The sequence below is a fragment of the Orbilia oligospora genome (assembly GCF_000225545.1).
Source record: "Orbilia oligospora ATCC 24927 unplaced genomic scaffold scaffold00110, whole genome shotgun sequence".
Taxonomy (NCBI): domain Eukaryota; kingdom Fungi; phylum Ascomycota; class Orbiliomycetes; order Orbiliales; family Orbiliaceae; genus Orbilia; species Orbilia oligospora.
In genome coordinates this window covers 553,467-581,319 of record NW_011645667.1, presented here as the reverse complement: position 1 = coordinate 581,319, position 27,853 = coordinate 553,467, and the positions used below count along the sequence as shown (strand labels likewise).

General features: G+C 45.7%; 9 protein-coding genes across 9 annotated transcripts; 7 read left to right on the top strand and 2 right to left on the bottom strand.

Moving 5' to 3' along the window:
• Positions 1-179: 179 nt before the first annotated feature.
• AOL_s00110g154 (uncharacterized protein) lies at positions 180-1,506 on the top strand (the record flags this gene model as incomplete). Its single annotated transcript, XM_011126844.1, has 5 exons — positions 180-277; positions 354-549; positions 622-1,003; positions 1,067-1,414; positions 1,478-1,506. The coding sequence occupies 5 exons, from the start codon at positions 180-182 to the stop codon at positions 1,504-1,506; spliced, it is 1,053 nt and encodes a 350-aa protein (XP_011125146.1).
• Positions 1,507-3,332: 1,826 nt separating this feature from the next.
• On the top strand, positions 3,333-3,914 carry AOL_s00110g153 (uncharacterized protein; the record flags this gene model as incomplete). Its single annotated transcript, XM_011126843.1, has 3 exons — positions 3,333-3,634; positions 3,738-3,830; positions 3,893-3,914. 3 exons carry the CDS (start codon positions 3,333-3,335, stop codon positions 3,912-3,914), a joined length of 417 nt encoding a protein of 138 aa, XP_011125145.1.
• Positions 3,915-4,369: 455 nt separating this feature from the next.
• Positions 4,370-7,179, bottom strand: AOL_s00110g152 (uncharacterized protein; the record flags this gene model as incomplete). The annotated part of the gene is made up of 3 exons (XM_011126842.1): positions 4,370-6,026; positions 6,091-6,844; positions 6,924-7,179. 3 exons carry the CDS (start codon positions 7,177-7,179, stop codon positions 4,370-4,372), a joined length of 2,667 nt encoding a protein of 888 aa, XP_011125144.1.
• An 802-nt stretch (positions 7,180-7,981) lies between these two features.
• AOL_s00110g151 (uncharacterized protein) lies at positions 7,982-9,982 on the top strand (the record flags this gene model as incomplete). Its single annotated transcript, XM_011126841.1, has 2 exons — positions 7,982-8,805; positions 8,860-9,982. The coding sequence occupies 2 exons, from the start codon at positions 7,982-7,984 to the stop codon at positions 9,980-9,982; spliced, it is 1,947 nt and encodes a 648-aa protein (XP_011125143.1).
• A 233-nt stretch (positions 9,983-10,215) lies between these two features.
• Positions 10,216-11,103, top strand: AOL_s00110g150 (uncharacterized protein; the record flags this gene model as incomplete). Its single annotated transcript, XM_011126840.1, has 1 exon — positions 10,216-11,103. The coding sequence occupies one exon, from the start codon at positions 10,216-10,218 to the stop codon at positions 11,101-11,103; it is 888 nt and encodes a 295-aa protein (XP_011125142.1).
• A 987-nt stretch (positions 11,104-12,090) lies between these two features.
• AOL_s00110g149 (uncharacterized protein) lies at positions 12,091-15,703 on the bottom strand (the record flags this gene model as incomplete). Its single annotated transcript, XM_011126839.1, has 3 exons — positions 12,091-13,896; positions 13,948-15,530; positions 15,601-15,703. The coding sequence occupies 3 exons, from the start codon at positions 15,701-15,703 to the stop codon at positions 12,091-12,093; spliced, it is 3,492 nt and encodes a 1,163-aa protein (XP_011125141.1).
• A 441-nt stretch (positions 15,704-16,144) lies between these two features.
• AOL_s00110g148 (uncharacterized protein) lies at positions 16,145-16,402 on the top strand (the record flags this gene model as incomplete). The annotated part of the gene is made up of 1 exon (XM_011126838.1): positions 16,145-16,402. The coding sequence occupies one exon, from the start codon at positions 16,145-16,147 to the stop codon at positions 16,400-16,402; it is 258 nt and encodes an 85-aa protein (XP_011125140.1).
• Positions 16,403-18,273: 1,871 nt separating this feature from the next.
• AOL_s00110g147 (uncharacterized protein) lies at positions 18,274-18,905 on the top strand (the record flags this gene model as incomplete). Its single annotated transcript, XM_011126837.1, has 2 exons — positions 18,274-18,287; positions 18,383-18,905. The coding sequence occupies 2 exons, from the start codon at positions 18,274-18,276 to the stop codon at positions 18,903-18,905; spliced, it is 537 nt and encodes a 178-aa protein (XP_011125139.1).
• Positions 18,906-25,141: 6,236 nt separating this feature from the next.
• Positions 25,142-27,853, top strand: AOL_s00110g146 (uncharacterized protein; the record flags this gene model as incomplete). The annotated part of the gene is made up of 3 exons (XM_011126836.1): positions 25,142-25,884; positions 25,945-27,502; positions 27,560-27,853. 3 exons carry the CDS (start codon positions 25,142-25,144, stop codon positions 27,851-27,853), a joined length of 2,595 nt encoding a protein of 864 aa, XP_011125138.1.

The window sequence follows — 27,853 nt, the reverse complement described above, 5'->3', positions numbered from 1 at the left end:
CTCAGAAGCTCCTCCGTACCGATTGCAAATTTTTATTTGGAAAAGGCCTACGTTCGACAAGCAAGCTGCACGTCTAACGAAACTCCCAGCTCCCCTATTTTTTCTCTACCTATCAACCAACCCCCGAAACCCAACATCCGATAACGAGACCGCCTCTGGGGTAGTCAGTAGTAGCCACCATGTCTCGCCAGAACTCGAGCCGAAAGATCTCGTTCAATGTTAGCGACCAGTACGAGATCCAGGATGTCGTCGGTGAAGGTGCCTATGGTGTTGTTTGGTAAGTTTACTGTGTGCCGAATCTATGATAAACGAAAGTATACGGGTATTAACGAGTCAAACGTATGGAACAACAGCTCAGCACTGCACAAACCATCCGGACAGAAAGTCGCTATCAAAAAGATTACCCCGTTCGATCATTCCATGTTCTGTCTTCGTACGTTGCGTGAAATGAAGCTTTTGAGGTACTTTAACCACGAGAACATCATTTCCATCCTCGATATCCAAAAGCCCCGGAACTATGATAGCTTTAACGAAGTCTATCTTATTCAGGTACCTCCTTCCAATCATTTTTTTAGGCTTCTAATAAGGCAAAGAGTTTGTACTAAAGCTTGCTTGATCCAGGAACTTATGGAAACCGACATGCACCGCGTGATTCGTACCCAGGACCTCTCAGACGACCATTGTCAATACTTCATTTACCAAACCCTCCGTGCTTTGAAGGCCATGCACTCCGCCAATGTCCTCCACCGAGATTTAAAACCCTCCAATTTACTCCTAAACGCTAACTGCGATCTCAAAGTCTGTGATTTCGGACTTGCGAGATCCGCAGCCTCAAGTGATGATAACTCCGGGTTTATGACTGAATACGTCGCAACCAGATGGTACCGTGCTCCGGAGATTATGTTGACATTCAAGGAATATACCAAGGCTATTGATGTCTGGAGTGTGGGATGTATCTTGGCAGAGATGTTGAGCGGGAAGCCATTGTTCCCCGGAAAGGACTGTATGTTTCTCAATACACTCAAAGGAACACCCAGATCATGATTATAGCTAACAATTGAAATAGACCACCACCAGCTCACTTTAATTCTCGACGTTCTCGGCACCCCAACAATGGAAGATTACTACGGAATTAAGTCACGCCGCGCACGAGAATATATCCGTTCCCTGCCATTCAAGAAACGTGTCCCATTCGCTAGCATGTTCACAAAGACCTCGCCTGCCGCGCTAGATCTCCTTGAGAAGCTGTTGGCATTTAACCCAGCCAAGAGAATTACAGTTGAGGAAGCGCTAAGGCATCCTTATTTGGAGCCATACCATGATCCAGAGGATGAGCCGACTGCACCACCAATTCCTGAGGAGTTCTTTGACTTCGACAGGAAGAAGGATGAATTGACAAAGGAGCAGTTGAAGAGTAAGTTTTTCTTCAGTAATTGAATAGTGGATTCAGTGGATTGGAAACTAATTCTTTTTATAGTGTTGATCTTCGAAGAAATCATGCGGTAGATTAACGGGTTTTAGGCGTGGCGGATCCAGATGAGGGGGCTCGAGTCACTTTTGTATGCGACATATGGGAAGAATTTGGGACACGAATCGGGCAGCGCCAGTAAGATAAGGAAACTGGATAACGAGTTGGGACGGAATAGCCAGCGAAATGATACAAGGAGCGAGCGACAGGACCAGTTTCCATTTAGCTGAAATTTTTTTCTTCCATTTTTATATCTCCCTTTGCCTAACGAAATGATACATATCCCTTTTTTTATTACTTTATTTTTTTATTTTTTTATATATTTTTTTCCTATGAAACTTATGTTTTCTATGATGATGGTTGACTAGAGCCTGCATGCCTACCTAAGACTCTTAGGGCTATTAAGTACCCTTTCCCCTCCAACCCTCTTCAGGATGGCTCTTATTATTCCTTTTTGTTTCTCTTTTCATTAGTGAAATTAACGGCCCTCTCCGCGCGAAAGCATGTATAGAAGTGGCAGTGGTGTATACAAGTTCTATATATATCCCCATCTCAACTACCCACTTTCACGGGCTGGAAGTGAAGCGGATATATCCGGGGAATGATATCACACCGAATATTAAAAACAGGTCCTTTAAGATAGAGAAGGCCTGTGTATGCCTTGGCACTTCAAGAAAGCCGGAAAAACCAAACTCCTAAAACACTCACTGGATGGTAATACAACGATGTCTTTCAATAAACCATGTAAACCTGCGAACCATGTCTGAAAGAAAGAAAGGTTACCTCGTCGGTTAGGTACTATACTAGCAGATTGGGGTAGCTACCTAGGTAGTAACTATGACCCGCTCGTTCGCATTCCCGTGCAGATGAGCATACGTAACCCTCTCCTCACAAGGCGTCCTTTACTATCAACCCCCTGTAATTAAATGACAATTATGAATGGCTATTGGTTACTGAACAGAAGCCCTTGAAGCGTTTTTTTTGAAGAAATCTGTTCAGACCTTAACTTTTGGTGGAGGGAAAAGGGTAATGAGTTAGTTCTGCTTACCTAACTTCCGAAATAACCGACGGCCCCTGTTCATTTTTTTTCCCTCGTGCGGGGAGGGATCCGGATTCTAAGAATATCACAGAACCGAATGATTCCAATAGTCTCTCTTTTTTTTCCCCTTCAAGTTTTCCGTCGCACGAAGTTTAAAGATGACATGTTATGTAAGAACCAGTATGTAAGTTACTTTTGTAAGGGGGGTCTTTGTTGGGGAATGCAACCTTGGCGCCTTGTCCTCCCTCCTTGCGAAAATGACGAGACAAAAGCCGAAGGCCACGGAATCTGGTGCGATCTGGCTTTGGTAAAGTACGAAAGCTACAATGGTAGTGCAAAATGCAAGATGCAAGATGCAAAGCAATCATGCAGCGTCAGAAGGACGAGCGAGTGCGAATTTGGATGTCGGTAGATGATGCATGCAGGGGAAAGAATTTTCTCTTTAAAATGGGCTCCTCTCTCTCTCTTTATCTCCACAGAGTTTAAGTGTATTTATTTAGTTAACTACTAGTTAGTTACTGTTTCTTCTTTTTTTATAAAAAGCCGCCTTTCCGTCGAGTTCTTATTCTTGTCGTCTGAGGTAATTTTACTCTGCGGGTGCAGCTCTTCTTTCTTAAACTTACTTGAGTGCTTAAAGGTACTTTAAAACTTACTAGCTCCGGATCCCCCCATCGATATCGATCGATCTCTCCGTCGCCAACTGTCAACCGAACATTCCATCCCATTACCCTCAACACAATCAAAATCCAACAATTGTACATACAACCAACCCCAAAACCTCCCCCCCGAATCGGAAACTTACACAAGACCATCCAAATCCAATAAATGGCCCGCACCGCCCTAATCATAGCGCTCTCCACAGCGCCCATCCTAACCCTCGCCTCCTTCTTCAAATCGAAGCCAAAACCACCTCCCACATTCCTATCAAAACTCCTACCGATCATAGCAACATTAATAATCTTAGTCGTCATCGCCGTGGTATTATACCTCGTCTGGAAGACAGCGGTTTCCGTGGGGAGTGACGTTCAAAGCAGGCTTGATAGCGGAGGGGTTAAACTTAGCAAAAGTGGAGCGGATGTGGAGTTGAAGGGGCTGAGTTATGAGAAGTATAGGGATTTGACACAGCAGTTAGTACTTCCTTTCTCTTTATTATTGTTGGCGATATCGGCATCATTATGGGGTGGGGGTGGAGTGGAAGAATATGGGAAGGCTAATGAATGGACCATTTAGGGTTGTGGTTTCGGCGTGGAATACTTCGGAGACGAAGGATTTTAATAATAGGTTTTTTACACCGAGGAACAAAGGGCATAATCAGAAGAAGCCGTGAGTATTGGCTGTGGTTGTAGTTTTAGTTGCGTGTGCGTATGCTGACATACATATCATAGGGTTCCTCAAACCGTAGATTGAAGATATTTAAATTCGAACGCTGGAAGTTGGATATTTAAAGAATATCGTTTATGCTATTAGGCTGGGGTTGGTTATCTTGCTTGATAATATAGACAGCATTGTGTAACATAGTCATCGTTGGTAAACATACTGGCTACTAGATACATAAGCCACCATTTTTCTCGACTTTCCAAGATGCTTTCAAAGGGTGTCGGACTATTACATGTTGTAAACCACCGTTGGTAGCATTATCACATGAAGTAATCTAAATATTAATAATTCATCTTAAACTGAACTCGTAAAAATCGGACAACCATCAAACTAATACTATCCTGGAATTCCCTGAGGTTCCAAGTTAAGAATAGAGGATAAACCATCGGCCTTAAGTTTTTGCATGGAAACTTATGATATTTAAAATAAGAACCCCCCAAGAAAATAACCCCTCTAAGTAGAAGATATTTTATCTTTCACGATACTCATCTCCATGACATAGACCCCTGCTCATATGGTCGCTGGGGCGGTGGGTGAGACCGCATACCGAGAACATCGACCTCATAGCACAAGCCCATGCTCTTGTAGTATTTCAACCAAACAAGATCTTCATGTATTTGCTCCGGTTCTCCACCTCCGCGGCATAGATGCCCGAATATGTGAGCCAATTTCTGGTCCCATAAAGATCTATGGTTATCATCCCGCATTACCATATTACAACCGTGATATCTGCATGTCCACGATGTAGGCGCTCTCCCGAAATCGGGCGCGCTACCATGCCCACTGCTTTTTCGTCGCGAAAAATGTGCAAAATATATGTGGTCAACCCAGTCATCATAGTTAGAAGACTCAAATTTGCAGTTTATCCAGTGGAAGATGCACCGTACTTGACGTGGGGAGAAAACAGTTTCCTCAACTTCCCCAGTTTGAGAACCTGGATTCAAGCATTCAAAACGATCTAAACCTGGGCCAAAAGATATAGGCGCTGAGAACCCTCCGTGTGGGGGGTATAAACTGGAGCCGCTGGGGCGTGGACTATCAGCGAGGCCCCAGTATGAACCGTAGGCGCCAGGGGGTGGAATGCCGGCGTAGTCGGGGTATTGATCATAGGCGTGGAGGGGGTGTTGATCATAGGCGTAGAAGGGGGCATACTCAGTGGAGTATCTGGGATCATCGGCGTCGCCTGGGTATGAACTGTTGGTTTGGGGGCCATATAGGGCCTCATTACTAGAAGCATCATCAGGAAACGCTTGACTAGCCTCGCCCTCCTTTTCAAATCCGTCCCCTTCCCCACCAAAGATCTCATCTTCTTTTTTCAAAGTCTGGTCCTCTTCTCTCCCTTCCTCCCCCCCTTCGTTCCCCTCCCCACTAGGGAGGTCAGTCTCCACTGTTATCACATAATCTTGTTCGTAGCTGCCGTCATCAGTTGATTTTTGTTTTTCTTCATTGAAACTTTCGTCGAAACTATCTCTTGCAGTTGAGGTCCCCGGGGACCAGGATGCCCCGGAATTGGTGGTAGATCGATCACCACTATCAACGACGCAACTTTCTTCGCATTTGATACATTCATCATCCTGAGACTGGCATCGAATTAACCGAATCGCCAAAAACATTGAAATTTGTAGATGCTCAGCAATGTGCCGAGCCATTGAGATTTCTGGAGATTCAACATCTTGTTCATCAACGCTAGACTCTTGGGATTCTGGTGTAGCACTATAGTTCAATATGTCGCCCTCGTTATCCCGTATCTTCCGCCGTTTACGTGAAGTGGCCCCAACCTGTGTGTTTTTACCTTTATTATTCGCTAATTCCCGACAACATAGCGGGCAAATGTTCCTTGATCGAGGGCGCTTTATGTGACTATTTTTTGCTATTGTGTAAAGACCTGTTGCAAAGTTATCAGGATAGCACTCTTTCATATGCCTGTGTAACTCTTCAAGAGTATTGAAGTATTGAGTCGAATGTTGAAAACTGCAGACCCAAAAAACGGGTTTGTGAATTTCCTGTTGCCATCTTGTTGTATGGACAGTATTCATGTGCTCAAGCCATTCTCTAAATGTCGCGTAGCAGGGCAATGTCGTCTCATTCATACAACTTTCCGAAAGACAAACATAAGGCTCAAAATCTTTATCGATGTGGGCACTAGAGCAGGATATATTAGTTCCAATCATAGGGTTATACTGTAAGACCGGGCTCTAAATCAAACCTCCAACGTTTCGTATCTTCGAATAGAGAACGCGGGTGAAGTTCGAGGCACCATTCGCATGTACGATAGTCTGAATCTCCTGTTTGGGGTGGACGGGGATAGGTAACTTTGCCAACTTGGACGGACGAGATTCCACAGTCTGATTTTATCTTGGAGGGAGGGTCGAGCAATTTCTTAAGTACTTTTGTGCGGAGAGAATCTAGGGTTGAAGGTGCTGATTCTAGTGCTACTGAGTTCCCGGTCTGGTTTGCTCTATGGGGCGATTTCTGTAGACCAAGAGATAAGGGATCAGATATAATTAGAGTCTTCATCTTTTCTGTATGAGAGGCAGTTTCTTGCAGCTCTTCGTTGACAGTCGGCATCTGAGGTTCTTGAATTAGCCTAGGAGTGTTCATCCTTTGTTGGTGAGACCTTTTGTAGAGAACACCTGCACAGGTCTCAAACATTGATCTAGTGAGCTGGATCCGAAGGCTCTCGTTTGCACCAGGATACAAAGTATCAACTGCCAATCGAGCGAGGTTTTCGAAAGCACTGAGATTCGACTGCTCAGCAAAAGTACGGATGCGAGCCGTTCTACTCGTAGTAGAGTATTTTCGAATCATCGTGCCAAGATGAGAAAGTCGGACTAAAGATGTCTCGATATCTTCTATTAGATCATTTGTTTCCGACGAATCATCACTCTCATCACAGGATTCGTTGGAACCGAGATCCATTGCGTCGGTATGACTCTCAGAGAATCCATTGCAATTTGTAACTAAAGAAATAGACGATAAAAATTAGTAAAGCGAATAAGCAGTCAACCCTCTTCGCCCGCATCAGAATGTGGAACCTACGGTGATCTAAGGCCTCTTCTAGTATATCAAAGAGTCGGATGATGAGGTCACAGATATCCGATTGATCCTTTAGCCGCCGGTCGAGGCTGATAGATGTATCGGCGAAAACCCCCATATAGGCCGTCCACGCTAAGAATCGCTGTTGGTAGTCCTGAAGCAGATTATCGATAACCGAGGGCGGATCATTCGGCGTATGCTCATTGAATAATTTCTCGCACTTGCGCGCTATGTTGTATATTGGCTCCGAGTCCTCCATGAGCGAGCGTTAGCCAGGTACCAGGCCAGTACGCTTGAGGCTATTTCCAAGCTTTTTCACCGATCCAAGCTCTCGCTCTAGCTAGATCTATACCTAGTTAAGGATATTATATATTATATGCATCGATAATATATATATATATACGTCTTTGAAATTGAATTTATAAAGAGAACGTGGTTACTAAGCACGGGTATTAGGTCCAGAAGCTAGAGGTTGATTAGGTGATTATCGCTTTATATTTGAGGGGCATATGGCATCTTGTGTTCCGATCCTATCGCTATCAATAAGTAGGCGATGCATTGCATTGTTGTTGGCTGTCCTAGCACGGTTTAGTGACGAGGCTGATAATGCAACGATGCGGAGTTGATACTGTCACCCACCGCACGCTATGTACCTGTATGTACACGTACTTGAGTACCGATACCCAATCCTTACAGTACCATCATGTGACCATGCTTCTGATAACTGCGCAGTTCCGGGGTTGCACCTGATTGGGTTGGGGACAAGGATGCCAAACACAACCACAGCTGCTGCACTGTACTTCTACATGTAAGTACTAGTTAGGCGCTTAAGTACTTAGCTACCTAGGTACCGCCCCATCCACCTAGCCAGCTAGATATTGATACTGAGATTGTTTTGATCCTCCATACATACCTTCCCACAACATCTCCACCCTCAATAAATTAAGCCCAGATCAATACTTATCGTTATTGATTACCTTGTCCAGGGTTACCTCAGCTCAGGGCCTTCCGGGATATTCAGGGAGCAGGCCCCAAAACTTCATCAGTCACCGGGGGCAGGGATGTCTAATGACCAAACTCTCGAATGCGAGTGGGATCTATTTCGCAATCTTGGGTGGTACCTCAATGGAAGACTACAACGAGCAGAGTCCCCAGTTGATCACAGGGAACGGCGACACCGCGCTAGAAGGAAGTCTCGTCTCCAAAAAAAATGCCGCTTCCTCGAGATAGACTTGCGCAATGCCCTAATGCTCAAGAATTTGGACATTGGCTTGCCCGAGGATTCCGGGCTTGATACAGCGGGACAAAATGGATGCGAAAGTTTAGGGCCGATAATCCAGCTGCTCGAATCGCATGTCAATGAACACTTTGTTGCCTCACTTTCTCAATCAGAAGGCCCCGGTGGCTTTTTCTCCTCTTTACCAGCCTTTGAAAAGTACCCAAAGTTATACCAGTTGATACAATATCTCAAAGTTACAGCGGAGAACCCAACTCTAGCTGCTGGGCCATTTAATTTAGTGACAGAGGTGAACGAAAACCCAGCTATTTTCGCTATACAGTCGGTTTCCGTGACTCAAGAACTTCTGGACGAACTTATGCAGTTGAATGCCTATTTTCGCCGATTTCAATCACAACCGGGAGCAAATGCCAATAAACGATCTAGGACTTCCGCAAGGGAAGGGGAAACGACGATTGATATCTCAGAAGACCTCGGATTTAGAAAGCATACTAGTGTTGTTATCGAGGCACTGCATCATTTCCTCCCTTCATGTCGGGATTTTCACAAAGTTATGCTCCAGTTACCAGAGCGAGGAGGTGCATTGGATCTATTCTTATCGGGTTGCAAAACAAACCAGTGGCAAGAAGTTCGGTGTGAACATTATACGTAAGTTCGTATCGTAATTCGTACTGCTCATAATCATTCCCTGACAGACTCCAGGCCGAATCACTCAATTCCCCAGATTAACAACCTTTGCGAGACGCTCCAGAAGTACTCAGATCAGCAGCTTCGACTTGTTGTCAAAGTTCTTCAGGACAATTCCCAAAATATTGACTACTCGCCACATGCACATTCGACCCCCAGGCAGTACCCACATGCTTCGTTTTCAGAATCTCTTGAAAGATTGATCAAACGCAAAAGTCTTCGGAATATCAGCTTCAACGAAGAGATAAAGATGAAAAATAAAAGCGATACAGCGCCCAAAGTTCGATTCACCCTGAGAGAAAAACGCATTCTTGCGTTCAGGCTTAGTCTTTGTTTTCTCAACTTTTTCGATGCCCGGTTTATGAAAGAAAGCTGGAATCCCGATAAAATCATGTTCCTCTCCCTACCAGAATGTAGGTTACAAGAGAGCCAGCTTTATATAAGCTGTTCTTTACAAGTTGCTCGTGAGAAGGAATTGTATGGCATTGGTCACCCTGTCCTAACATCCTTCGCACGGTTGTTACTGGAGATAGACGAAGGTATGGTGTGGCCTGGCCTAAAAGAAAACGGTGATTCTGATGTCGGACTCATATGGATGGAGCTTTGCAAATACGTCGAAAGTGCTAAGAGGCTCCGAGGCCAGAGCTCCTATTTGGATGCGGTTAGAGAGACGCTCTACTTGCATCTACACTTGAACGAGACACAAACAATGAGCGATTGTGATGAAGATTTTGATAAAAGGGTAAGGGAGTTAATGTATACAAAAATCGTCAGCCTTTTAGCGCTGGAAGTTCCCCCGGAAACTAGGGAACAGTTTAGTCACCTCATAGATACTAGTCTACGAGACAGGAAACGACAAAGATCCGAGATAGCGGACGCAAACGAGATTGCTGATGGACGAAGTTTCAAAAATCCTCGGGTTCCAATTCGTCATCCGGTCAATATAGAATCACACCGAGTCGATTGTAACCTAGGCTTAGATGCCGAGGGTGAGCATAGATTCGAAAACATCTCATGTGGGCACGTTAGCCAATTATACACCCGACCCCGATTTTCGCAACATCCAGGAGCGTCCAGTATCCAAAATCAGCCTCGCCTGTCCAAATTATCTCAAGAAATTCCAATAGATAATAGGTAAGATTCGCTTTCAGACTTTTCCTACCTGGCCGAAAACTAATCTAGATTAGTAGTGACAGCCCGTCTCTTTCTCCAACAGCCCTGGAAGTGTGTCGTGAATTTCGAATCGCCATAATTTGTGCACTCCCACTTGAAGCTGACGCGGTTCAAGCTCTTTTCGACCAAATCTACGAAGATGGCAGTGAGATCCATCGAAAGCTACACGGCGATCACAATATATATACAATAGGGACAATGGGTGGGCAAAACATTATCTTATGCCACCTACCTGGAATGGGGGTGACAAACGCAGCAAGTGCAGCAGAAAACCTTCGAAGAAGTTATACGCAAATAAGACTGGTATTAATCACTGGTATTTGCGGGGCTATTCCATATTTACCAAATCATGGTCATGAAGAAGTTATACTAGGGGATGTCATTATTAGCGACAGTTTGATCAAGTACGATTTTGGTCGCAAGTACCCAGATAAATTTGAACGAAAAAATGGCAAAGAAGAGATCATAGAACCGCCTAACTCAGAGATTCGTGGGCTTCTGGGGAAACTGAAAACAAGGAGGTTCAAAGATAATTTCGAGAGAGAGGCCGCGGGGGTCCTTCAAGCGCTTCAGGCTGGGAAGGGCAATGAATGCTACCGCTATCCTGGCGCCAAAAATGACATCCTTTTTCCGGCAGCTTACCCCCACAAAGCCTACCAGTTGGAATCGCTCACCAATTGCACTTGTTTCAAGTGCACCATAGCGTCTGACAAGGTATGTGACGGAATACGGAAAAAAGACTGCGGAGCCCTTGGATGCGGTGAAAGAACAATGAGTGTCCAACGAGAGCGACTCGCGCAGAGCAATATTCTACCATCTATTCACATAGGAAAAATGGCTTCAGCCGATACAGTGATGAAATCTGGAAAGGACCGGGACGAATTAGCCAGGGAAGAAGACGTTATAGGGTTTGAGATGGAAGGGGCGGGCGTTTGGGGTAGAGTACCTGCCTGCGTCATTATCAAAGGTGTTTGCGATTATGCGGACAGCCATAAGAATAAGAAGTGGCAGCGTTATGCCTCAGCGACTGCCGCTGCAGCAACTATGGCCTTCGTAAAGTATTGGGGGTCTAATACTTACAGGTAACTTCTAATTTCATGCAACTTGAGCATAGGAGTTAGAATCATTGCCCTCGTGAGATTACGTTGAATATTTTTTGTAATTTACTGGGATGGGTTTCAGGGCAATTTTAGCGGATAGAGTTATATACCCTAACTTATCATGTTGACATTATATAATATACTAGTATCAGTCCTAGAGGGCTATTTATCATCTCTTAAGTTCGGGAATAACTAATAGATTATGCAAGCGTACCGCTTGTCTCAAACCAGACTTCGCAAAGAAAAAGAATTGCATACCGCGAGAACGAAAAAAAAGGTCCCAGCCATGCTAACTCACTAAATGCAAAATGCAACCAAAACTCCACCCAATGAGGATAAACATCCTGAAGGCATCATTAAGAAATGCCGAATGCAACGGCCGTCGGCCAAGGCTCACGCTGTACTATTCCCGGATGCCACACCTTAGTTTTATAAACGAACAACTGATTTAAGAACCGAGATATCTTGTACGCTCCCTCTACCGTCCGATTATCGCCTATAGGATGTGGACCAAAGACTCGACGGGGGTATCCCCTTTTCGCTTGAACTTTAGCATCTTCCTCGCCACTTGGGGTTGCGAAAACGATCGTGTACGACCAGTTGTATGAGGCGACTTGGATGCCGATGGATAACATGGTCGATGCCTCTCTTGATTGGTGAAAACTGATTAGAGTTTGCACTGCGCAGCTGCTTCGACTACTGGTGAGGTCTTTCTCGACAGTTGGGTAGTCTAGAATACCGTTTTTGGCTATAGCAGGCCATGTAGGTTGAACGAGACTAACTAAAATTTAAAACCATGGGTACATATTTCTAGACTTCTTAAATATAACCAAGATTGAAATCAAGATAGATCTACTTACTCTTACGGCAGTATTTAATATTTCTTTAAGAGAAAACCTAGCGATATCTTCATTCAGCCACGCTTCGGTATGATTATTTAGCGCTCCCGATGGTGATAACCCTGAATTCTATTCTAAGATACTGCTTGAGCAATTTCAGTGTCAATAAAACCGCCAAGTTGATTCGGCCTCCCTGAAGCGCAGCCAAAGGCAATGGCGTTTCCTCTGGTGACAAAACAAGTTGCTTGGTACTCCAATGGTAGCCAAACGACATGACGACCACCTAAAGTAACCCATTCTCCACTGCTACTAACACCTAAGCTCTGTGGGCTCGCTATAGTAACGGGTGAAAAACTTAAACCCATATCCATAGAAATATCGACCGTATCCGTCAAAAGATGCCAATTTATTAGTCTCCCACCCAGCCACTTTGTATTATCGAAGGCTAATATAGTTAATTTATGACTGCCACCAGTTAATCGACCCTCGAATTGTATTTCCGAGGCAAATTTATCCTTAATCTTCCAGATCTGGATCGTTCCCTCCCGTGAAATCGATGCTATAAACCTCTCGTCCTTCGAAAAGGCGACCGACTGAATCTCGCCTCTATCGTTATGGAGAATATTGAGACAATCACCATTGATATTTAAGATCTTGATTGATCCATCATCTGATCCTACCGCTAGAAGTGTATCATTGTTCGAGAAGGTTACCGAGGTGATCCAGGATTCATGTCGGAAGGTACTGAGACAAATATTATTATTAATATCCCAAACTTTCATACCGCGATAAAATGAGCTTGATACCATACGGGCGCCGTTATTTGAAAAGGTTATCAAATTGGCTAGACCTCCATGGCGTAGGGTACTAATACAATTACCGTCGAGATCCCATATCTTAATTGTGTCATCAAACGAGCCTGATGCTATCTGCGTGCCGCTCTTCGAAAGGCCAACTACCCCGACTCTATCATGATGATGATGGGGGTTATTGTTGCAACTGTTACCGGTAATGTCCCATATTTTAATATTCCCGTCACGTGAACCTGAGATTATACGTGTGCAATCCTTCGAAAAGACCACTGACGTGATGGAATCATAATGGCCGATAAGGGTATTGATACAATTGCCACTGGAATCCCAAATCTTGATTGTTTCATCACGTGAGACTGATGCTATATGTCCGTCGTTCGAAAAGGCGACTGAGGCGACCCCGCTTTCATGGCAATGGAGAGTCTTGAGAAGATTGCCATTAAAATCCCAAATCTTGATTGTTCCACCCCATAAGCTTGATGCTATACGTCCGTCGTTCGAAAAGGCGACTGAGGCGACCTCGCTTTCATGGCCATGGAGAGTCTTGAGAAGATTGCCATTAAAATCCCAGATCTTAATTGTTCCATCATCTGAGCCTGATATAATGCATCCGTTGTTCGAAAAGGCGACTGAGATGACCTCGCTTTCATCGCCATGGAGAGTCTTGAGAAGATTGCCATTAAAATCCCAGATCTTAATTGTTTCATGATCCGAACCTGATGCAATATGTCCGTTGTCCGAAATAGCGACCGATCTGATCGGACAATTATTACCACCGAAGGTATTCAGACAATTCCCGTTGACATCCCAGATTTTGATCGTTCCATCAAGCGAGCCTGATGCTATGCACATACCATTACTGGAAATAGTGACTGATGCGATCTCACTGTCATGGCCGTGGAATGTTTGTAGGCAGGCACCCCAGTCTGTTTCTACAGCCGGTTTTATGGTGACCCAATCTAGGTTTTCGGCCTCGAAAAGTTTTCGCGTTAAACTCTTGACGGGACTAAACAAGAGAGCCGATACATATATCTGCCGAGGGAATCTCTCCACTATTTCTTTATTGTGCAATACAAATCGATTCGCGTCGTATACTAGACGGGAAGTTTGTGATTGAGCAGGAACGACCTAGGTTTGTTAGACCTCAAAAGCATCTGGTCGAGGTAAAAGCTTACTGACCTTTGGGAGAAACAGGTTGAGCTTGGCTATTGCTTGTACACCGGACGTGACAGCTTTTAAAAGGCTTAAAGCCTCTAGCCAGTGAAGTAAGTGTTTTCTGAGAAAACCAAGGACACGGCCGTTATTGGATAGAAAGTCCCCGCGCCAACTGTCTTCCGTCCCACAAACATGATCAATCCAATGGAGACAAGCGTATCGCAATGACGCTAGCGGATCTGGATTAGGAGGTTCCGTTTTATCCTTCAAAATATCGAAATCTAACGTCTCTAAACCATAAATATTTTTTGTCAACGTTTTTTCCATAGCACAAATTAACCGTAGTACCATCAGCTGCTCTTGCTTTTCTACACGGCCATCTGGAAACATCTGAAGGCTTTCATTTTTAACAAGGTAGTCCTTCGCTGATTGGTGAACGAAAGAGATAACGCCATCTCGAACGGTAAGAAAAGAGCCACAGAGTTGTACTATTTCCCTGAGCGACTCAGAATTCAAATCATCATCAGATTCGAGATCGGGAATGTCAACAAGGGTTGTGAGTTCTTCTAGCGTAATCGGCCTACGCACAACCAACATAACGGCTACTACACTCTCGCAGGACTTAGCATCGCCGGAGTTGTAAATTTGTTCTACCATTCGACGGTATAGCATATCAAGTCCAGGGGGGAATTCCTGCAGCTTCTTTTGAACCCTCAATTGAGGGACATTTTGAAGTTCTTGACAGACTAAGGCCACCCAGAGGAAAGTACTTTGCGCATTTGCCAACAAATACTGACTGACAGTATCCCGCAACTTGCTACGGTAACCTAGCTTGTCGACTTTGTGCTGGATGTATGCGGTAACCGCTGTGGAGATGGAATCCGCATTGAGCTCGAGGCTCAAGTTGATGCCCTGCGCTGCGGTGTTGAGAACCTTCTCGATGTTCCACCAATTGCGGCTGGAGACGATCCACCGGAGGCGTGAATTTGCAGTTGTGGAGACAGATAATTTTTCAACAATCAGTTTGAGAAGCCAAGGCAAGTCTACGACACACTCATCGAGCGCATCAATGATCAAGCAAGTGCTCTTCAGGGCCGGGTCCTGCATGATATCGGTGAAGATTTCGGATAAGGCAAAAAAAGCATTGCTATCTTGGAATAGCCCTGAATTTCTACCAGCACTATCATACTTCTTGCGCACATGTGAGAGAAGCGCTGGTTGCTTGCTTACAAGGAGGAAAATGAGGCCACGCAGGACAGCGGTGGCATTGTTCAAGCGCTCATCGGTGGCCTGGCAGAAGAAAAAGGCGAAGTTATCGAATTTGACATCTCCAGTTGGCTTGTTTAGCTCATCAATGATACCGCAGAGCAGCATGGTCTTGCCTTTTCCTGGGTCACCCTTAATCCAGAGCAGTCTATCATTGTAGTTATAGTTGTTGCATTTGCCGTGCCATTCTTTGAATTCTGTGTTGCGAAGGATCCAAGTGTAAGCATCTGCCAGCAGTCCTCCTTTGACACTTTCGATCCGCTGCTTATCATGGCGGGGGTCTGTGACTCGGAGATCGTTCAAGCAGCACCTATCCGCGTCGAATTCCGAATCATTTGGTCCTGCTGTGCACGTTAATTATAATTGAAAGGTACGTTTCCACTGTTAGTGGATACGCCTCTGAGCTCTTACCGATAACCAGGTCCCTCCCCACTGAGATATTCCCAGAGTTTTGGATTCCGACTCCATTAAAAATGGCTTGTGACCTTTCTGTTGGTCTGCTGTATTCAGCCATAGCTAGCAACTTACCCCTTGTTCGCCGGACGCTTTGAGTGTCTATTCTTCTCTAGTTATGTTACGCTGGTTTATCGTGAGTACTCAAATTCTCAAGGCGAATGCGATCGCGAGTTTACCTGGTATATCCGATAGATTTGATTTAAGCAAATGACAGAGGACGACATGATATCTGGGGCGGGGTTGCAGTTGCGTGTAGTTGTTGGCATTCATGCATTGCCGCGCCTATGATGGATGCACGACGGTGCCCCACATCGCCAGAAAATTAACAGCCTTCTTCTCCCTGGGCCTTGGGTTTGATATTGCACCAGCGCTTATTAATTGTTTCTTTACAGGCGGCCTTCATGATCCACCCGATTATGAACATTAACGCTCCCACTTTCAAACCCCATCTACAACCAGTTAATATACTAATTAAGCTAAGCCCCACCAAATCGTCAAAATGTCGAACGAACACAGTGCTCAGTACGACAAGGATACTATCGCAATAATCAGCGCCATCGAGTTTGAGATGAGTGCTTTCCGGTTCATGCTGGACCGCGAACACTCTCGTCTCCCCACTGTACAAGGCGACCGCAACAGCTACATTCCCGGCAAACTCAACAGTCACAACGTCGTCCTTGCGTATCTTCCAGACAACCAAGGCAAAGGGACTGCCGCCATCATTGCCACAAATCTAGGCCGTACATTCCGCTTTTAATACAAGACTAGTAACAAACATAATATCCGCTTGAGTAATATACTTATCAGCATGCCCAGTAGTCAACATAACAGCATAATCCAATACGACTTAGAAAAGAACACCGAAGATGAGTTTCAACTCAAAGGATTCCTATCCCACAACCTAGCCTACTAAGAGGCTTCGCAAAGGCCATGAGATCCGATCATAGAGTTTAAAACAACAAAATAGACGAATTTATCACTACAATGTTAAAAAAGGGGCGCCGCCTTCGAATCTACAGCCGTCCATCAGAAGTTCCAGACAAACTTTATAGACCAAATTACCCACACGTTGTCGGAGCCTACGTGCAGCGAGTATAACAAGAAAAATCTTGTAACAAGGGAACCGCGTAAATTCAATAACCCCATAATAAATTACAGACTAATTGCATCTAGAGATCGAGTAATGAAGAGCAACCAAAAAAGGGACAAAATTAGCGCGAAATGGGGGGCATACTCTGTTTCGAGATGGAAGCAGCTGGCATTTCCACTGAATACTCCTGCCTCGTCATTCATCGTATTGCAGACTATGCAAACTCACACAAGAATGGTGACTAGTATTACTATGCTGCTGCGACAGCTGCTGCTGATACGAAGGAATTAACTTCTCACCTTAGCCCGGCATACACTCCAGATCGTGCAAAGCCAGCCCTTGTTGCTACCTCTCGAGCGCCTCTTGATGGTCGACTTCTGTCCCGATCTGAATTTCGGGGGTGGGAATTCAAAACTCTGGTTCCGGGTCGATATCCGTTGGAGTGGATTTGCATATGCGCGGAGCATAGCCCTTTAAAAATATCGTTTGATTAGTATGGGTTTCGATGGCGGTATGATCTGTACTGTTTCATATTATACCTAATAGTTCAAAGTCGGGTTAAGCTCCATTTTTGAAATATAGTAAAGCTAGAATTATATACCTCATCAAAATATATATAATAAATTATTATTTGGGAATGAAATAATTAAGTGCGTAGTATTTCGTTGCTACCAGTAGCCATGGATCCTGCCCGCGTAGTCGAGCCACTCGCCATGAATCGCAATAATTCGGATCTTTACTATGATATATGGGCGTGGCACGTATACCAGAGGAATATGGGAGAACAATACTAGACTTATAGAATTTAGGGATATTCCCTTTACTTTCAGCGATTTTTGCATCGGAATTTTTCAGTATGAGTGAAAAGTTTATTCGTATTTCACCATCGATCATCGAGGGTTGAAGAAGGTGTGCTATGGGCATGCACAGCAATTCGATGCCATTAGCATGATAGAAACCCAAGACTTTGATGAATACATGTGATTTATGACTGTCAACTACTACTTCCAGTCTGGTTACGAGACTGTACTACTTCCTAGTGCCATCATGGCCGGTATATGCTTTTGCTTTTCGTGTTGGGTTCTATCGACAAGTGAGTTTGGTGTTGGTGTTTCATTGTTTAGGTTACACGGCAAGTGCTGCTATGAGCGACACTTGCCCTCACGTGACATCTCGAAAATGCAACATCTTATCTGATCGATCACGGAGGACACGGCGACCGGCTCCCGCCCATGTCTCTACCTTCACGATGTTCCTTCCGGGTTTGGAACGTTGAGAAATGGCAGCCAATCGCATTGATTCCATATGCCCACCACCACCCACAAGCTTGAGTTTCTCCACACACCAACGAAAAATAAACCGCGGTCGTTGATCTCAAACTTGCAACGTGATACCGATTGGAGTACAAATATTTCTCTCTCTCTCTTTCTTTCCTTGTCATTCACTCAAGCTACCTATCATCCGGCACCCATTAGTCTAAACTTCAAAAATACCGAGAAATTGCTTAAGCTTATCAAGCTTTCGAATAGTCAATCACAATGTCTTTCTTAAGGTACGCAAAGAGCTTACATATACTTTCTAAGCTATGATGATATCATTATGAGGTACCCACTTAGTGTGCATGTAAGTCGACTAACAATACAACAGCCACCCCATTCACCCGGCCCTCGTCCACTTTCCTATCGCCTTTCTAACCTTCTCTCACACAATCGACATCCTCCACTACCTCACCACAAACTTCTCCATCCCCTTCCTCTCAACCCTGTCCCCTCTCTTCCCACAGCTTCTGTCCAGCTCCCGTCTCCTCCACACCCTTGGTATCTTCAGTGCAATCCCAGCAATCATCACCGGAATCGCCCAAGCATCAGCTCAAGCCGCCAAACCAGGGAATCTCTACGAAGCAGATGGGAAAACTATCAAAAAGAAGTTTTATGTCATGGCTGCACATGCTGCTCTTAATGACTTTTGTGTAATTGTTAGTGGGTCTAGTTGGTGGTCGAGGTATAAAGCTCATGGGATACTTGGGGCGGTGGAACCAGGTGTTAATGAGCTGGCGGTTGCTGGGGTGGTCTTGCCAGTGCTTTTGTTCGCGGCTAGTCTTGGTGGGGATTTGGTTTATAAGCATGGAATGGGGTTTTCGGCTGCTAAGAGTGCAAAGAAGGAGCAGTAGATGCCTTGGTGCCGTTCCTAGAGATGTCTAGACTTTTTTGTAGGATAGACGTGATTTGACATCGTGGAGAAAGCGAGGAGAGGTGGTAGTGTACGGATAGGAGATTGTCAGGATTTCTAGATACATAGTTGGGTTAACCCGGCATTACCCATGCTTACATTTCCCTTGATTTTGTAAATATTAAATGCTAGTTCTAAAAGTCAACAATTTTATGCTTACAACGAAGTCGGCTACGTCGTGGATGTCTGGGAACGAGGCTAGTCGCGGATATAGTCTAGCTTTCGGTTTTTAAGATATTGCTATCAAAGATTACTATGTACGCCTGAATTTATAAAGCTTAGGGTAAAATCCAATTATTAGCCTTCGAACCTACGTAGCTACTTAGTGCGCAAATAAAGTTATCGATTTGTGAACAGATATATCAATACAAACCCGACGCACTTCAATTGAGATAGCAGTTTTCGTATCAGTATCAGAGTTAAGCAGTATTCTTTCCGCTAAATTTATAAAAGAGCTAACGAAAATTTAAAATATATGAAGATATATAAGAAAGAGAAACGGAGACTCAATATTTTTTAAAGAATCCTAGATTCGCCAGTTGGCGGTAGGTATATATATACGACACTGGCGAAAACATAGGAATTTATCGGCGTAATTAACGTATATAGTACGGACTCCCAGGTCTGGATATGGGACAAAGTATGTAACCAAAATAGCAATATGATAAACCACATATAGAATACTAAACAGCAATCCTAGCATTAAGATTTTATTCACACAAGTACCCTCACGCTCGCAAAGACAAGAAAAGGCCCTGGTAATCCGGACCCGTCAGCTGGAATCGCTTGCAATTGCCTCATGAGTCGAACTGCGCCTGGTATTTTTTATCTTCATCCCTTTTATTTTGAACCCGTAACATCGAGAGAACGGATATACATCACGACGATCCTGACATGTTTATTTTAGCATGCTTTGGAAAACCCTCTTAGGGGTATTGATTCTGCTTTACGAAGTAAATCATACATTAATGTTAATGTATTGCACAAATTCTTATTCTCTTAGTTTTAGAGTAAGAGCAAAGATAAGTGATTCACAAGTAATTAGCAGCTCAAGATCTTAAGAGGGGGGCCTTAAACTTTCAAAGTTCAAAAAAATTAGTCGTGGGCTCCGACAGGACTTGAACTTGTATCTACCTCCGGCTTTAATGACATATTAATAGTAATACGAACGGAGAGCCGCGCTAGCCAATTGCGCCACGGGGCCTGTTTTTTTTTCTATGGATTCTATTTAAAAGCAATTTATTTACATAGTGATCGAAAAGGGATATGCTTTGTGATGGGCGAAGTTGGGAAGGGTAATCAAGGGTGTCCTGCTGCCTGAGGTATGCCTAAGGATACTGGTATACCTGTAAATGGGCGATGTATGATGTCAAGTAAGTTGTAAGAATAGATCGATCTGACAAATACTGAAGAATATAGAACACTCAGCTGATCAGAGCGTGAGGAACGTGATTCGATTCATTGGATGGCTGAATGCAGTATCCATATGCCTTTGTAAAAGCAGGGTTAGCGGTAGTGGTGATGCAAGTTCTTCCAGTTAAACACTCAATTACATTCGGCGTCTGCATCATACGAATGCGGAAAGGTTTGAAGGTAGGCAAGATACCATGTGATTCTGATATGCAATGTCAAGACTAGGTACTAGCCTGAAGACCAGCTAGGTACCCCATTGATAACCTGTTGACAATGGCGACTTGCAGAAAAATACTTAAGTACGGAATGCGGGGAGGTCTCGGCCTGGGGAATTCCAAAGGATGATTTTGTGGTATTCTGCTGTCCAGCGTTACATGCTGCGTTGCGACCAAAGCCTTGGTCTGCTGTTGTGCAACCTGCACCCGCCACCATCCAGAGCTTCGAAAGATCACATCATAAGCTGCTAACCATTACTATACTATTACCTTCCTATCAGCAGCCACATTCTCCAGGAAATCCATTACACTAACGTTATATACAATAGTTCAGGAAGCCACCGTTCAGCCTGAAGCCAAGGTTAGTTCAGGCAGGAAACAGGCCCGCCGTCGCCTCTCAATCCAAAAGCCACAACAAGCGAATTCGAATTGCCACGGCCACCCTTGTCATATGCCGCAGAAGGCCTATCCAGCTTTCCCCATCGTGTCGCTAGGAATACCCTGCGAGTATTTTTCTATGTGCCGTCCCTTGCCTGAAAGATCCCTTTTTTACGGACAGGGATTCGGTAAGCAGAATGGCGGCATTGTTATCACAAGAAAGATACGGGTCGGCGTCCGGGTTCATCTGAATATTTCCCCATACTCGGATGAATATGGAAAATCTTTCTTGACCTTTTGCTTTTGCGAGTAATTGCTTCCGAGATCATATGTCAGACTAATGCGCATGCCATGCAATGTGCGAAAGGAGAAGACGAAAAAGAAAGAGAGAAAATTCAACATATCTGCTGACGAGTTGTTGAAGTCAGGGACGAGACAGATATAGACGGATTCCCCGAAGCCGCATACATATGTACGAAATCTCTTTTTTTATACAGGCCAAATGATCAGGCGACCAGTGGAATCGAAAGAGAAAAAAAAGAGAGAGAGAGCGAAAGCCGCCAGTTCAGCGACATCTGTCGGCGTATCAGTGGTGGAACCGTTCACAGAAAGTCGAAAAATGGGCTTCCTAAACTTTTTTGGGGTCACTGAAAGACATTCCCTTTGGCGTCTTGTGCCTTTGGAGTCTTCGTTTGGCTGCACGAATGCTTCGAGAACAACACATCCGGGCGATTTTATGCATGTGCACGGTGGTCCCAGATGCAGAGGAAGAAATATGCGGAGTCAATCACCTTGCATGAAAGGGGAGACCACCTTTTACACCCAAGGGAACAAAGGCCGACTGGGGTAAGGGCCTGCATTTTGATCAATTGATCAATCTGGAGTTACGGAATCGAAGAATGTTAACGATGAAGACAGGACAATTGTTGGTTCCTTTAGGGTTCGTATATGCAGGACGAAGACAGGAGATCCTCCGGCTTTCCTGACAGCTCCGAGAGCTTGCTAACTTGCTTGCATTTAAAAAGAAATTCACGGTTGGAGACATGTTTTTCGCTGCTGTTTTCAGTTTCTATATTTGGCCTTCGATGCATCATTCCTAGCTTTCAGTAGATGGCTATCGATCTGTTTGTTGATGTTGTTCTTCCCTCAACTAGTGAACTCCTGTCTTGGAAGGGTCAAAACGTCCGTCCTCCTTTGGAAATATGGCGGCCCACGAGGGCTTATTGCTCAAAAGCACGGATGTTTAGATGTCAATGCACCGAACGGGACCTTCTGAAACCTTCGAGAAAAAAGGAAAACGGCTCCACAAAACGACATCGTGGGCGGCTGCAATACGGGATATCAATCTGGAACGTGATATTGAACATTATATCCAGATCATTTGGACCGTAGGTCCACAGGGTTGCTCGTGTTGTCTAAGTGGACATCCAGTTGAAGGAGGGGATGGACCAACTAGCACGGATCAAGTAGTACACAGGAGAACCGGAAGAGATATACTGTGCCAGCTTCCTGTTCAGACCAGATGGCCGGCCGGCTTTCGTTGAGAACAGCCATTTAGGCGGCTTCTGGTTGTCAAAATTCAACGACAGGGTCTCCCGTCCGCCGTCCGTGAACTTCGAGAAAAAGAGGCACTTGATCACCGTGAAGAGAAAATATCGAAAAGGGTTTTTTTTGTTGGTGCATATCATCGGTTGGGTTGACAAGACAGGTACTACTAGCCTTGGGGTACCTGTTTTTGATTTCAAATTCGAGACCTTTACCTTTGAGAGACCTTGCTAGTTATGTTATACTAGCTGCAGCTGTAGGTACTTGATGAACAGAGATATGCGGGTACCTGACATCGAAAAGTACCTTACGTCTGTGTTATCATACTACAGTTTATTCTTGCCCAGCAGCATAAACCGGATTTCGCTGGTGTGTTTAGCAAGAAGAAAATGCGAAGCAGAGACAAAAAGCAGGAACCTATAGAGACAAGGAATCCAAGACTGTTGCTGACGAATAATTGATACATCTTGACGGTGAAATCCTTAGGATTGATTTAAGACAGCGCACCGCCATCCACCATGCTTCTGACCTGTTAACGTTGACCGCATAAACCCCAGTGATCTTCTAAGCGGCAGTCCCTGCAACGGCAGAGTTGGAGTTACCGTCGGCTTCCCTGCTATGTTCTCCAACTTTCAACGGCTAGAATCATCTACCTAGCTTTCCGACAAGAGCTCTCAGTGGCAGGTTGCGGTTTTTTTTCTTTTCTTTTGATATATGTTTTTGCCTCAAGGTAGACAGCTTTGGACAGTTCTTGGTTCCGGCTAGTCGCAATCCTACGGTCGAGGTGGACACATTCTTTTTTCGAGGGTTAGACCGCTTTCGACCTCACTTGCCTGAACCCCGAACAAACGACTTGCATTGACCACTCGAGCTGATTCGCTGTACCTGCTGCTGTCTGTACCTGCCTTATCACCAGCACTACTATTTTCAGCAGCCAGGAACAATCCAAAGGCACTTGGACCCGATCCTGCTATAATAGGACATCTCAATACAACCGAATAAGGTGGACGCATCTTTTTTTCCTCTCACTATCAATTGTGCTCCGCTGCTGTGAAACATTTCTATACCGAAAGAACTATACAACCTATCTCAGGAATCCGAAGGCAAAGCGAGGAGAGGGGCATATTCAGTTTTGGCTTTTCGGTTATCCGCCTCCTCTCTTTGGGACCTGAACTTAGTTGATCCTGCTTTTACCTTTTCGAAGGAAAGGAAACCGACGACGTCGTCAACCAAACTATACTCTAGTCTATATTCACCCCTCACATGCAACTGCAACTGGTCCTACAACATCACATACATCCCAGACCAGACAGCCGTGCTTGACCCAATCATCGGTGAGTGCCGTCGTCCCCTCGAGTTCTCTTTCACCTTTTTTTTCTTTTCTTTTCCTTTTCCTTTTTTTTTTTAACCCGAGAGTCTGGGGATTTGCTTGCATTCCCGTTCGAATTATAATATTTTCCATCCATGGGAAAAGGAACAGCCTTATTCTGACGGTGAGGGATAATACTGGTATTCAACCTTCCACTGTGCCTCCTCCGCTTCTCATCGGCGGGTCTTTCTGCAGACCTACCTTCTTCGATGGTGTAAAGACGTTTACCTTCATCCTGCTGTGGCTTTTATTCTTCCCATTCCCTTTTCCCTTCTTCCTCTCTTTCCCCTTCTTTTCCTTCTCTTCTGCCTCCCGACCTTTTAACCTTTTTTCCACCTCAGATTGTTTGTTTCTCCTCCGCCTTCGTCTTTTATACTTTACTTTTCCCGTTCGCCTAAGCCAGGGGGTGAAGGGTGCACGTTATCCGTTCCTTGCTTGCTCCAGCCTGAACAGAAAAAAAAAAAGGTTGCGTTCAGAACCTCCCGCCCGAGTTACTTCGAGCCAGAAAGCCAGATATCGAGGCCATTCTCTCGCCCCAGCAGACAGATCCGGCGAGGCTACTCCTGCTCATAGTCGAAGATCCTCCAAGGTTATTACTCTGTTGAGCGTCTACAGCTGGGTGCAAAGCAAAGCTATTGCAAAGGGCTAAGGGTGGGGTGGTCCGTACGGCCGTCCATGTGAGACCAGCTCCCTCTCCTTCCAGCCCCCAATCCACATCCACACATCCACCCACATCCCATCCGTTTTCTGCATTCCCTTGCCGGGCATCTTTTGAGATCTGTTCCTGAACACAACCATATCTACCTCCATCTCGCACCCTTTTCCTCCACCGAACTTTACCCCATAGTTCTCCTGTCTGCTAAGATATTTGTGTTTTGGTTTTTTACGTTTGAGGCTTTTTCATCGTTTCGGGATCTTGCTTTCATTTTTTTATCGCTCACCAGCCCATCTGCCCTACCGTGCACCGCCCTTCTGCATAGTCCACGAATGAAGGAGCACCACTGACATATTACGCACGTCGTCTCCCATAGCAGGCGATCATTTGTCGGCCGGAATTGCGGGAAGATACATTTCACTCGTTCCGTCATATATTTATCAATCATCCGTCCAACCAGTGCTCGAGTTTCGACTGAGAGCCGCAATATCATCTTCAACATCCCCAGAATTTAAATACATACTCGAGCATATTCTCCTCGTGGCCGCTCTCCTGTCTTCGTTGACCTGGAGATGGCTGACGGGTTCCAAGCTGTCAACAAGATGTCGTCTGCCTACGTAACTCCACCATATTCACAGCCCATGCAGGCTGGCCCTACACAGTCGATGGCCTCACAACCTGCTCCAAAGCCGCAACAACTCTCGCAATCGCAGTCTCCCTTTTCCATGGCGGCTCCTATTCCCCAACATCAGCCGCAGCAGTCTAAACCCTTCACCTTTGGTCAACCAACATCACATCCTCGACCAGAACTCCAACAACAACAGAATCAACCGAGTTCGAGGCCACCGCCCCCATCGTTCCCGTTCAATACTCCCCATGTTCAATTTGCTACACCGCCGAATCCACAATTCCGACCACAACAAGTACCACAGCAGGTTGGATTGGGAGGGTTTAATTTTCCAAGGACAACTGGGCAGGCTGTTGGTGCTCCTGGCGAGGGACAGAGTGTGGGCTCTCAGGGTCAAAACAACTCCACGACGGAGCCATCGATTGGTCATGGTGCACGTGGCGCTCGTGGGCACAAGAAGAAACTTTCGATCAGCACCGCGACTGCAGCCCTCAAATTGGCCGACAATGACGATTCTCCAGCCGTAGGAAGCGAGAATAGCACGCCCGGGGGGTCAGTCTCAGCCACTTCCGCGACTGGAACAACGGCCTCGGCACCAGCATCGGGTACAACAGCTACGAAGGGGAAGAAGAAGAAGCAGCAGAAGTTCTTCTGCGAGGGATTTGAAGGATGCAATCTCAGCTTTACCCGCAGCGAGCACTTGCTCCGACACGTTCGGTAGGTCCTCGCTGTGAATGACGTATGCGTGGCTTTGAAAGTTACTAATTTTGCTTATAGTAAACACACCGGCGAACGACCATTCCACTGCCATTGCGGCAGGGCATTTTCGCGAATGGATAATCTGAGACAGCATTCTACGACTGTTCACGCCGACGAGTACATTCCTCCTGATTCGCTTGCGGCCACTGGAGCTCGATATCCACGTAACAAGACCGAAAGGAAGCAGAGCAGCGGGCGGGCTAGGTCCTCCACGACGGGATCCATGCCTCCACCGCAATCACCAGCACACCCCCCTGATGCCATGGCCGTGGAATATCCTCCTGAGGCTCAGGCCCAAGTGCCACAGGAATCTCAGTCAGACGCTGGCAGACGTCGGGCCCGTCCACATTCGTTGTTCATTCCGTCCGAAGTAAGCAAGCAACGTAGGCCTTTGATTTACCAAGGCTCAACGACGGAGTATGCCGCTTCCTCACCTCTTACTACCCCGACATCGACAACATTTACAAATAGTGCTCTTGGCCAAAGTCCCTTAACTAGCCCGTTATTCCCGGCTATTCCAGTGCCGCGAACATCTTCTCCTTCCAACAATTCCCCAGCCTCTTCATGGCAAAACAGGAGACTTTCACAGCCACAGCAGGCCCAACCTCAACAGCAGCAGTCCCACGGTGTTGGAAATGGCTTCCAGATCCCACCCGTCCCACAAAGAGGAAATGGTCCGATGCTCCCCCCACTTCGCGACCTTGCACAAATCCAACAACAGCATCAACAACAGCAGCAGCAGCAGCATCAACAGCAGCACCATACCCACACCCCCACCGTCCATGGCCCAGCACCTCCAACCCCGGTTGAGTCAGAAATGGCTGAACCACCTACTCCCAGCCGGAAACGGTCTAGGAAGGAACCAGAGGAGGATAACCGAAGACGGACATGGCACCCTGGTACTTTCTCCGGGTTTGTACCGCCCAAGGATGAGGAAATGCCGACCTTACCGCCAGTTCATACATTGTTCAGCAGTATCAACAGTATTCCGACACCGGCTACAACTTTCAGCAGCCCGTCTCATAGCAATAGAAATTCCTTTACATTTCCACAGTCACCTTTACAGCAAATGAGCCTGCCATCCCACGAGCCGACATTTGATTCGATTCCAACACCATCTACGAGGAGGAGTTCATTTAATCAGAATGAGAATCCGCAATTTTTGCAGGAAAGGAGCCATTCGATGTATGGGAACCAGTCGGCGATGCGAAAGACCCCGCCATCCAGACTGAAGTTAGAGAGGCACTCCTGGGCCCCCAACCATTTTAGCGGATTGTCAGCAGAAACGTATCCACCAACTACAATGTCATCTGCACAAGGCGGATTCTTAGCACCGCCTGAGCGTCATTACGATGATGGGCCGACGCCAACGAAAGCCGAAGCATTCCCAAAGACGCCGAGGACAGCTATTCCGGCGAATGGCCCGACACGATTGGTGTTCACTGGGCGTCAGGATCGTCAGGGAAGTAGCGATGACAGCGATAATAATGATGTGGTTATTACCCCCGCAAGTTCAGTGGACACAGATGGCGCACAGAAGCTTTCATTGAAACATGTTTTGGGAATTGAAACTGATGTAAGGCTTAACCAATATACTGAAACACTATGTTCCAAGTTACTGACATGACAATAGGCACCAACTAATGAACGCTTCATGCCTTTCGGTTCACTCTCATCTGCTGCATTCCACGCTTCAAGCACAACCTTTGGATCTTTTGGGTCACCGAATATGTCCCGTCCCCGAAGCATTGGGACCCACCCACAACATCTCCAACCAACTCATCAACCTTCAAGCCGCCCACATTCTGGGCAGTTTGGCGTCGACAGAAGTTCCTCGCACGGGAGCTTAGATGTGCTCGCCGAAGCTGCCAGGATCGATACGGATATTCGAAGGCCAAGCTTGGACCATCGAATGGATCTTTCCTAG